Here is a 12,335-nt window from a genome sequence, read left to right as displayed (position 1 = left end):
GGTCCTTGCCATGAAAATGTTTAAGAACCAATGGTTTAACAACAAATAGGAACCAAGTTCAAATAAGCAACTACACTTTAGAAACAAGCCCCCTCAAAAAAACAATTTACAAGCAACTTTAAAGAAAAACAAGCCCAAAGTCGCTTATAATAAGCGGACATGGCAACACTAAAGTCAAGTACCATGTATCGCATGAGATCTCGTGCAAAACATGTAAAGGGAACCTAACCGATCCGCCTGTCTGCCTGGTGATATGGGTCAAATTCCACGGTATTGCTTTTAAAAAGAGTACGCCCGGTAAGATATTTAGTCATTTCTAGAATATACATTGATTGAGATATGCATTGTGACGTACCGTAGTTTAATTAAAATGTGTTTGATGAATCAGTCCCTATCTTTTCTTTCGGTTTGGAAACCCCTAAAGCAACGTAAGCAAGTAACCTGATGTTTCTTCGTGCTGAAAAGCCTGGTGACGCAAGGTGTCAACAACACTGACCAGCTGAACGTGTGACAATATATTATAACTCTATGGTGACAATATATTAGCTTTGGGAGTCTAGAACTAAACGAGACACTGAACACATTTTGGCTTGTTTACAGTTTGTTCATAGAAAGTAAGAGGGGTGTTGTGTACTGTTTTGGTTTCGTTTTTAGCGCTAGCTTAGCCTTGGATCAAGTCTTAAGTTTATCATAGTAGATGTCTTTTTATCTTGTCTGACTTTCGTATCATGGAAACGAAAGAAAAGGTTAGACTCGATCAAATACAGTCTTGATCCAAGGCTAGCGCTACGCTAGCTTAACGCAGTTAATAGCCTCGGCTCGAACACCCGGAAGAAACATCAGATCATTTTATCTGAACTTTAATATGATTGATATTCGGGAAGTAAGCTGATTGTATGACGCAGACGTTCTGTATAGCAGTGTGTATATATGTCTGTCTCTTATATGTCATCATGATTTGTGTGCATGGGGATCTCATTTTAAACAAGCTTAGTGCTTTATGAGCCTTCCAGTTTAGTAAACCTTGTATTGTGAACTGTTGTTCTCATGTCTTACTAAATAAAGTACTTGACCCCACTGTCTAAATGCAGCTTTGAAAGCCCCTCACTTCCAATGAATCATGGCAGAGCCTGATGGGACAGAGAATCTTCCGCCAGGTAAGGTCCAGTGGTGGACGGGTAACTAAGTACATTGGATACTAGTAGCCTTGGATCTAGCCCTAGAATGTCTGTGATCTTACTAGCTGTAGAATACAACTCTCGTAGACGTATTTATGATTCTGACGTTTTCAATCTACGAGAGTAGATTCACCCCCCATGGACACAGGGACTTTCAGCACTATACCCCGTAAACACTCCAAACATGTACAAATTGAAAATAAAGTTGCTTACCCCCACGCCCCAAATGTTAACTCTCGCTACGGGGTAGTAGTTTAATGTAATAATCCATATCCTTCAATAAAGAAGTGTTTTAATGCCGTCTGTGGCCGATTCTGTCGGAAGTTCCCAATGGGCGGTAGTGACGCGCCCATCTGGTGAAACCCGGAATTACACTCAATGTAAACAGGAAGCAAACGAGGGTGAAAAAATGGCGTTCGGCCACAGACGGCATTAAAACACTTCTTTATTGAAAGATATGGATTATTACATTAAACTACTACCCCTTAGCGAGAGTTAACATTTGGTGCGTGGGGGTAAGCACCTTTATTTTCAATTTGTACATGTTTGGAGTGTCTACGGGGTATAGTGCTGAAAGTCCCTGTGTCCATGGGGGGTGAACCCTACAACTCCCGTAGATTGAAAACGTCAGAATCATAAATACGTCTACGAGAGTTGTATTCTACAGCTAGGATCTTACATACATTTCATGTATTTCAAATACACAGCCATAGATCGGCCTCACTCACTTACGGTTAGCAGCGCGATCTGCGCAGCGTTAAAGTGCTCTAAACTGCATCTGTACTCACCCAATAATTAATTCCTAAAACTTGGGGTCAGATATTGTCCTCTAGTTTCATATCCAATTGAAAGTTCTGCCAGAAAATGTGTGTTTAGTAAAATATCTCCACTTTTCCACGAGCTGCACACGGACGACTTTCTGTACGGGCTAGGGGCCTGGTATGAGTGCAGGACTAATATCTAAACTTCCTTTGGGACGCACAAATGTTTGGGCACACAATTGACAAGTGATGTGATTCGTTACCCCGCACCAATCACCACGCACCTGTCAATTGTGTGCCCCTTCCCTGTGTCAATTTGTGATGACGTTTGTGGTGATCAGAGGAAGTTTTGATAAATTCGGTCCTTCACTCAAGTCTCCAAGTCTGAGGAATTAGTTATTGGGTGAGTACAGACGGAGTTTAGAGCACTTTCTTTTACGCCCGCGCACATCCTGCACTGTGCACTACACAGCGCGTCGGCCAGACTGATCAATGACTGTGTATTTGGAATACATTCAAGGGCTAGATCCAATAGTCTAGGACCTGGCTAAGATATGTATGCACTTAATTTAGGAGAGATTATCTCAACTGTTCTTGGCTAATATGACCCCAAGGAACAATTTAGGAACTATGAGAAATTCTCTATCCGGGGCGAAATACTCGGAAATGACCACGCCCCTTTTAAAATGACCGCTACTTCAAACATGGCTCTATCTTCTAAACCGTTGGAGCTACAGATTTTCTGAGGTGCTCAAAATGTTCAAAATATATGGTTAGTGAAAAGTGTAAAAAATATATATATATATTTTATTACAGAACAGCTAAAACAAACGGCTAAAAACGGTCAACTTATTACAGTCCAGGGCCATAAGAATATTTTTGCGTGAATCAATCTAAAAGCACCAAATGTGTCGCATATAACCCAGGGCATGCTCTGATGATGTAGCAAGGGTGCCCGAGCCATCTGCCCGAGCCACTATGATGAGCCTTCAGGATCATCATAGTGGCCAAATCCAATATGGCCGCCACCAGACAAAAGGTTTTGGCTATGTTTGAACCAGATGAGCTACAAATGCAAACTTGGTGTCTAAATCATGTTTTTTGACCATTAGAAACATGTTGGAATGCTTATCTTAATGATTTAATCTATCTAGAGGACTCTAATGTGCATATCACATATATGGCCACTATGTTATGAAACAACCAATGTATCTTCCAGATGTAATTTTATTGAAACAATAGAATGATTTAGAGTAGAACTCATTCCTAATTATACAGCTACAGCTAGTGCAGTATGTGCAACAATGCACAGCATAAATGTAATCCTATCATAGGATGTATAGAATTTGAACAATCTGTATTATTGTACATTGTACATAATTGTCTTGGTGTTACAACAGCAACAGAACTGATACATACATTCAGCATGTCAAAAGGCCATTACATCCCAGATTTAAGTACGTTGGGCTGGTATTGGGACTCCATGACTAAGACTTGGGAACCTTACTGGACCCATCTTGCAGATGCCAGTAAAGCTTGCACCATCCTCCTCCACCGTGGCTTCAAAAGTCATGTAGTGGACATAAAGCAAATTATGCGAAGCTGGAGTCCGTTGCACCTCGATATAGAAGTTGTATGATTAGAACATAAAAAATCTGTGATTCTAATTTAAACATAATATTGTTAAAATTATATACACCTTTGACTAGTATGATATTATTCAATTTATACTGAGCAATGAGCATTGCTCTGCATATACTGTACTGGCTGTTGCTGTATAATTTGGGTTCAACTCATATTCTATTGTTTCAACATCTGTACACAGGTTGTTTCTTTTCTTCAGTTTGATCTTAACTCATTCCAACAACTCTACACTCAAATCTGGATGAAACTTTATGTTTACATTTTTGATATAGGCCATATTTGTAATAAGTAAATCAGAGTGCTCTAGATGGCTTCAATCAATAATATGAGCATTCTAATGTGTTTTTAATGCTCAAAAAGTATAACATAGACACCAAGTTTGCAAAAATGTAAAAAAGAAACTAATTGTCAGATAGTCCCATCTTTGAAATATGCAAAATAGAGGTCCACACCCAGTCATAAAGATAAGCGTTCCGATAGATGTTTCTAATTGTCAAAAAACATGATTTAGACACCAAGTTTGCATTCATAGCTCATCTGGTTCAAAAGTTATAGACAAAACCTTTTTCAGGTAGCGGCCATATTGGATTTGGCCACTATGATGACCTGTAGGGTTGCTGGCTCGGGCACGGGTTTCCCAAACATGAGTATTCTGAACATTTTGAGCACCTCAGAAAATCTGTTGCTCCAACGGTTTAGAAGATAGTGCCATGTTGGAAGTGTGGTCATTTTTAAAAGGGTGTGGTCATTTTCGGGTATTTCGCCCCGGATAGAGAATTTCTCATAGTTCCTAAGTTGTTCCCTGGGGTCATATTAGCCAAAAACAGTTGAGATATTCTCTCCTAAATTAAGTGTATACATATCTTAGCCAGGTCCTCTACTACAAGGCTAATTGGATACAGGAAGAGTGGGTACAAAAACATTATTTTTAGGTTTAGTAGAAATGTTCTAGCATGTTCAAATCACGTTTTTCAAGTTTTTACATTTTTGAAAAAGTAGCCAATTTAATATTGAGGTGCCCACAATGTTTAGGTTCCCTCTTTTCCGGTTATTTACTCGAGGGCTGTACTTAAGTACATTTTATGAGTATCTGTACTTTACCTGAGCATTTGTATTTTTGGATACTTTCACTCCACTATATTACATTACATTTCTCACTCTCGCTATTCTCACTATTCTATTACTGATAGTTTTTTCGACTACACTTTCTACTGCAGCAACCTCCTCTGTTGATACCACCGCTTCTGAAGTTAAGGCCCCTGTTGAGGTTGTGGGAGCGGCCCCTGATGTTGCGGTGCAGACGGCACCTGTAGAAAAGGCAGCAGTAGCTCCAGTTGAAGCAGAGGTAATAGGCCCTGAGAGCACTGCTGCCATTCCAGAGATTCCAGTTGCAGAAGAGCCTGCTGTTGAGGAAACCAAAAAAGTCCCGGCAGAGCCTGCTTCAGTAGTACAAGAAGAAGATGCTGTGGAGCCTGCAGGTATGAAAGCACAAGACCAATCTTTTTTTTTTTTTTTAAACAATATATTTATTGGCATTTTCAATTATATGACATACATAACAATATGACTTTTGTATTAAATGTCTATAAATAATCAAATAAAAACAGAGCAAAAGACATCACAAAGAAATCATACACATACATAATAACAACATGACAACCAACAACAGAAAAATACATTACAAGACCAATCCTTATTGTTGCCCATACAGTCAGATCTGTATTATTAATTTAACTCTGCAAGTGTAAAAATCAGTCCTTGGATCAAGACTATCATAGATGTATTTTATCGAGTCTGACTTTTACTTTAGTATCTAGATATGCAAATGTCAAAATTGATAAAATACATGTATGATAGTCTTGATCCAAGGCTAATTGGATACTGGAAGAGTGGATACCTAAACATTGTTTTTAGGTTTAGAAATTTGTAGCGATTGTAGAAAATAAATATTAAGCCTTAAATGCCAATTGTTCTAGCATGCTCAAATCACGTTTTTCAAGTTTTTACATTTTTGAAAAAAGTAGCCAATTTAATATTGAGGTGCCCACAATGTTTAGGTTCACTCTTTTCCGGTTATTTACTCGAGGGCTGTACTTAAGTACATTCTATGAGTATCTGTACTTTACCTGAGCATATGTATTTTTGGAGACTTTCACTCCACTATATTCCATTACATTTCTCACTCTCGCTATTCTCACTATTCTTGATTAGTTTTTGAAACTTTCTGGAAAATCTTTGAATTCTTTGGGAAAATGTCAACATTTCTCTTTCTCTCTTTACCACCTGCCTTTTTTTCCTGCCCAGTAGATGATCTGGCTGCAGAAGCAGTAAAACCTGTAGTAGTAAGTGCAGTCGCTGAGGCCACTCCTGAAGTTAAGGCCCCTGTTGAGGTTGCGGCAGCGGCCCCTGCTGTTGCGGTGCAGACGGCACCTGTAGAAAAGGCAGCAGTTGAAGCAGAGGTAATAGGCCCTGAGAGCACTGCTGCTGCCATTCCAGAGATTCCAGTTGCAGAAGAGCCTGCTGTTGAGGAAACCAAAAAAGTCCCGGCAGAGCCTGCTTCAGCAGTAGAAGAAGAAGCTGCTGTGGAGCCAGCAGGTATGAAAGCACAAGACCAATCATTATTGTTTCCCATTCAGTCAGATCTGCATTCTTAATTTAACTCTGCAAGTGTAAAAATCAGTTCTTGGATCAAGACTATCATAGATGTATTTTATCGAGTCTGACTTTTACTTTAGTATCTAGATATGCAAATGTAAAAATTGATAAAATACATGAATGATAGTCTTGATCCAAGGCTAATTGGATACTGGAAGAGTGGATACCTAAACATTGTTTTTAGGTTTAGTAGAAATTTGTAGAGACTGTAGAAATATTAGGCCTTACATGTCAATTGTTCTAGTATGTTCAAATCACATTTTTCAATTTTTCAATTTTTGAAAAAGTAGCCAATTTAATATTGAGGTGCCCACAATGTTTAGGTTCACTCTTTTCCCGTTATTTACTCGAGGGCTGTACTTAAGTACTTTTTATGAGTATCTGTACTTTACCTGAGCATTTGTATTTTTGGAGACTTTCACTCCACTATTTTCCATTACATTTCTCACTCTCGCTATTCTCACTATTCTTGATAGTTTTTGAAACTTTCTGGAAAATCTTTGAATTCTTTGGGAAAATGTCAAAATTTCTCTTTGTCTCTCTTTACCATTGTTTCTATTCCTTACACCTGCCTTTTTTCCTGCCCAGTAGATGATCTGGCTGCAGAAGCAGTAAAACCTGTGGTAGAAAGTGCAGTTGCTGAGGCCATTCCTGAAGTTAAGTCCCCTGTTGAGGTTATGGGAGCGGCCCCTGCTGTTGCGGTGCAGACGGCACCTGTAGAAAAGGCAGCAGTAGCTCCAGTTGAAGCAGATAGGCCAGTAATAGGCCCTGAGAGCACTGCTGCTGCCATTCCATTGCCAGTTGCAGAAGAGCCTGCTGTTGAGGAAACCTTCCCGGCAGAGCCTGCTTCAGCAGCAGTAGAAGAAGAAGCTGCTGTCACTGTGGAGCCTGCAGGTATGAGAGTACAAGACCAATCATTATTGTTGCCCATACAGTCAGATCTGCATTCTTAATTTGACTTTGCAAGTGTAAAAATCAGTCCATGTGTGTGGGTCCATTTTTTTTTAACACATTTTCTTTTAATAATAATACGCTATACTTTCATTTTCCTCAGGGATTTATAAAGAAACCATTCTCGGTTATTATACTGTATGTGGTTACTGTATATTCTCTATATAGTAATATTTGTTTTATGTCTTAGGGATGTGCTGTACTGTAGTGTGGTCACATCTCTTCAGTAGGCCTGCACAAACCAGTGAGGATTAATCTACAATTGTAATAATATAATGGTGAATGACAGCTGCTATTGTATGGCATGACTATGCCTCCTGAGCGTTGATGATGGGTGTCAAAGCTCATTGATTCAGCCCATCAAGGGCTGTTAATCTAAAATGCATATCTAGCCAACACTAAATTTGACATTAAGCAGACCTTACACTTACACTTTTCAAGCTGTGTAATGAATCACAAGGGAGAAGAATTTAGTTAGCTACTACTACCACAGGCTGAAATGGCTGAAATATCAAAGGAGATGCTGGGCATGCAGAAACAAGCAGCGACAGAGTAAAAAGTAAAGAGACTGCACAGTGAGCCTGCAATGTGCAAATAGACCTCGTTTACATCATGGGTAAACATTGAATAATTATTCACAAGTCATAAACACACAAATCATCTTCCTGCCTTTTGAGCTGGTTAAGGTAACATCCAGTTCCCTCATGGGCACCAGTATCACAGGGTAGTGGTGAAGATCTAAGAAAATGTAAGTTTGTACACAGGTTAGAAATGCTCCGCTGTGTTTTATTGGATCGACAAATCTTCATCAGGAATTGTTTGGGTACGAAAATTCCTCATGAAGATCTGTTGATCGAACACAAGCACAATAAAACGCAGCGTAGCATTTCTAACCAGTGTGCGGACTTTACATTTATTTTATGTTGAACTGCTGTTTGTGCTGCACCTGGGCACTGAAGCGGATGTGCGTGCACTATCTTTTCTTTAGCATATACTGGTGAAGATCTCCCAGTGAACCATTTATACTGTTCCCGTAATGAACAAACTTGAACAGACTTGAACAGCCTCGTTCCCAGCCTTACTCATCTGCGAAGAGAAAAGCCTGGTCACGACCTAAAGCAGAGCGTATCTATAGGGGCAGGACTTGTCGTACGTGTCGACTTGTGATCTTTTTCGACCAATCAAAACACTTGTTTCATTCACGGAGAATGTAAACAGATTTGTAATGCGTCAACAAACGTAATTTCCTGGGGCGGTACTTCCGCCAAATTCCGGTACTTCCGTTTAGACACTCAACCGGCTAGGTCATGTCCAGCGTGGTAACAGATAGGGCTGTGAAAGGTCTGCTAAAGGTCTGCTATCTCAAGATTCGATTTGATTCTGATTCTTGAGGTCACGATTCGATTAAAAATTCAAAACTATTTATTGAAATTCCCAATCAGTTTAATCCAAATTATTATATTGTTTTCATCTAGACTTTAACAACCAAGTGTAGCCTAGTTATTTCCAACAGCTCAAACAAAAAAATATATAGTACCAGAGAGGGTCTTGTAAAACTTCTTGGCTTTGATAGTATCTTAGATTAGGTGTAGTTGTATTTGATGCAGAAACACAACATAATTGCTTTGACACAAGTAAAATTAACGAGTGTCAACGAGCGTCAGCTGGACAGTGACCCACACCTCTGCTGTGCTGAACTGAAAGTGACTGGAGTTGGTTTTAAAAAAGCCCTTGAATATGACTAAAGACATGATCATGTTTACTGTGATTATGGTAAGCTTACATTTCATATCACAAATACCATAGAGTAAAAACTCCTGTAACTTAAACCATTTTTGGAAATTGTGAATCGATTTTGAATCGTTGATAATAAGAGTCGCGATTCTTAATTTTTTTCCCAACACCCCTAGTAACAGACATAATGGCAGAAGAAACAATTGACCTTTGTGCTGTCTGTGCTGTGTTCTCTGTAGGTTACAAGAAAGGGTGGGTTGTAGCCGGTTTAATAGTCCTGGTTGCAGTATCGCTTCATGCCTTAAGCTCTCAGTCTCCACCTGAGCAGAAGGAGGTCCGGCGAGTAGAAGTCTTCCTCAAGGAACTGGAGATGATCCAGTCAAAGTTCCCCACTCAGCGTCCTGAGCTGTGGCGGAGGGGCAGGATCCACCTAAAGAGACACCTCCAGATGGAGCAGCCCACCGAGCCCGTCAGCCTCATCCTGACTGCAGGTCGTAAGGCAGAGAAGACTCTGCACTGCCTGGCCCGAAGCCTGACCTCTGCCTTCTCCTCCGCCCTCAACGCCTCCGTCCTCCACATTGACGGAGCCAGTAAAGCCCACCTGGACAGTGACCAGGTCAAGCTGGACATTGACAGCCAGCTGCGGGGAGCTTTCGAAGGGGACAAGCCCGTGGCTGTCATCCACCGATTCGAGGAGCTGCCTCCGGGCTCCACACTCATCTTCTACCGCTACTGCGACCACGAGAACGCCGCCTACAAAAAGGTCTTTCTGATCTTCACGGTGCTGCTGGCGGGTGAAGAGGAGCTTCCCACCAAGCTCAGTCTTAGCACGGTGGAGGAGATGGTGGACGACCACCTTAAAAAGAAGTTCCTCTCCGCCGGCCACGCCATCACCTTCGACAGGATGGACCTGGACAAGTACAGCGGCCTGTGGAGTCGCATCTCGCACCTTATTCTCCCTGTGGCCTCAGAGGAGACCATGGAACCTGAAGGCTGTCAAGAGACATAGAGACACTAACAGCCTTATTTGAACTGCTCTTCTAACCACTGAAACCCTCCATTCTTAGTAAAACGGACCTACAGTTGTACAGAGTTACAACTGTACTTAAACCGTTTTTTTCCCATCTACACCAAGGGTCCTATCTTGCGCGCCGCCTTACCCCTTATGCCTTTTTAGGCATGTTTTACTATTTTTAAAACATTTTAAGATTTAAGTTCAAATAGCCAACCTACAAGCTCACAACATGTCGATGGAGATCAGCTATTTTCACAATTTTTAAACGTTTTCAAAATAATAAAAAATGGCAAAAAAAAGTTTAGGCTCAAGGGCTAAGGCGGCACGCAAGATAGGGCCCCAAATCTCTTTGCCAAAAAGAAAATTAGCTTGTAGATTGGCTATTTTTGGTGAATGCTCCCTCTAGAATAGGCATGCTGCTCTCTCTCTCTCTCTCTCTCTCATGTGTAAAGTCAAGTTTTATTATAGCCCTATATCACAAATCATGTCCCAAAGGACTGCACATAAAATCAAAACAATAATGAAAACAATGATAAGTAACTATAAGTAAATATACAAAGGAGCGCAGTGCACATACATACTGTTTGCGCGGCCATAGCTGAATGGGTAGAGAGCCCGCCTGGGAAGCAGAAGGTCCAAGGTTCGAGCCCCGGCAATGTGTCGAGGTGTCCCTGAGCATGACACGTAACCCTGGGGACATCCCAACTTGGTTTAGGGTTAAGGTTAGGTTTAGAAACATGGGACGCGGGGAACATAGAACCTGGAGAACATAGATACGCTCCCATAACCCCTAACTGCCACGCTCAGCTGGGTGAAGCTGAAAACGGAACACTCCCCGCGGGATGAAATGGGTATTATTATTAAATACACGTGCTAGCGCACACATTTTATTGGTGTTAGTGGCGTTCTGTTAGCCTGGTAAACCCTCCCTCCGGAAATCTCATTCCATCCTGAAATCAAATGGAAATGAGATTTCCGGAGGGAGGGTTTACGAGGCTAGCGTTCTGTGTGGAATATGGTTAAATGCCTGATATGCCTGAGGTGCTTTTATTGTCATCAGAAAGGTAGCCACAATGGTTTTGGGCCTACTGTACAGTATACTACTGTATAAGGCCTTATGTAGGCTACTTGTAAAAAATAAATTAAAAAAAAACGTATGGAAAATTCTTCTAGAAAACCTTGATCTCAGAAAATGTGTTAATTAACTTTGTCTCTGGCACTTTACTTTTAAGTTTTCAATGTGTTTTGATTTGTTTTTATTAATTTGGAAGGACATTACAGCTGTGATTTGTACAAAGGATTTTAAAAACCTATAGTTGATCGTGGTCTCAAATATGACATTGTTTGGTTACAATCTACTAAATCATGTGAGGCAACACTCCTCTTGGTATTACAGGTTATAGTACTTTTTTTTTTTTTTTTTTTTTTTTGAGTCGGGGATTTCTGATTTTCTGATATTCCATTTTTTTTGTTTTTTGTTCTTTTTAAATGACAGGACTTGCATCAATGGAAAAAGTGCCTTACAAGAATAAACTTTTAATGTATTGTTCATTGTAGTGTTATAATTTATATTGCAGCCAGGGGGCAGTACATCCATACATACTGGTAATCTTTTCTAATGTCAATACTCATGGAAAAGCTCCTGAATAACATTCCTTATCACATTCGTCATGCTTTATTGCTACTGATTATGTATCCACCCAATGCATTTAAACCAATGCATTTAAATGCATTGGAATTAACTATTAATTCTGGGGGGGGGTTTTAACCGAAAAATAATGTATTAAATAAAAGTTTAGTGTGACATTAGAGTCAGACTGTTAAGTTTCTACATGTGGCATTACTACAGCAGTGGTTCCCACACTTTTTAGCCTGGCACCCAAACGAATGAAAATAGCAAATCTACAAGCTCACAACGCACGGCATCTCGTGAGCTTGTAGATCTGCTATTTTCACTACTTCTTAAACATTAGACATGTTTTCGAATTTGTGGGATTTCTTAGATTTTTGGTATTCATGATTTTTTTTGGTGAAAATGTCTGAATTTGATTTTAATTAATGAAGATTTTAGATTTGTATGGGTTAAATGTAATTCTCTTGAAATAATTGACAATGTGGGAAATTAAAAAATAAATTAAGGGGATATTTACTCACGACCCATAAAAATGGACCCGCGACCCAAAAATGGGTCCCGACCCACTGTTTGGGATACAGCAGCCTACAGCATGTGTGCATCACAACGTCAAGTAGACCTATATGACATAAAGCATAAAGGAGAATGATGGCTTTTGAATCCGTTATTTTTGGTTAGCGACAACGTCTACTGGATGTTGTGCTGCACAGTGCGCGCGCGCGCACACACACACACACGCACACGCACACGCACACACGTATAAC

General features: G+C 40.3%; 1 protein-coding gene across 1 annotated transcript; it reads left to right on the top strand.

The window, feature by feature from the left end:
- Window positions 1-206: 206 nt before the first annotated feature.
- LOC308087570 (uncharacterized protein) lies at window positions 207-11,487 on the top strand. Its single transcript, XM_080431526.1, has 7 exons — window positions 207-297; window positions 1,092-1,157; window positions 4,801-5,061; window positions 5,888-6,178; window positions 6,827-7,132; window positions 9,163-10,842; window positions 10,939-11,487. Exons 2-6 carry the CDS (start codon window positions 1,121-1,123, stop codon window positions 9,930-9,932), a joined length of 1,665 nt encoding a protein of 554 aa, XP_080287652.1. The 5' UTR covers window positions 207-297; window positions 1,092-1,120; the 3' UTR covers window positions 9,933-10,842; window positions 10,939-11,487.
- Window positions 11,488-12,335: the final 848 nt, after the last annotated feature.

The sequence above is a fragment of the Gymnoscopelus braueri genome (assembly GCF_963280865.1).
Source record: "Gymnoscopelus braueri genome assembly, chromosome: 6".
Taxonomy (NCBI): domain Eukaryota; kingdom Metazoa; phylum Chordata; class Actinopteri; order Myctophiformes; family Myctophidae; genus Gymnoscopelus; species Gymnoscopelus braueri.
This window is presented reverse-complemented; position numbering and strand designations above follow the sequence as displayed.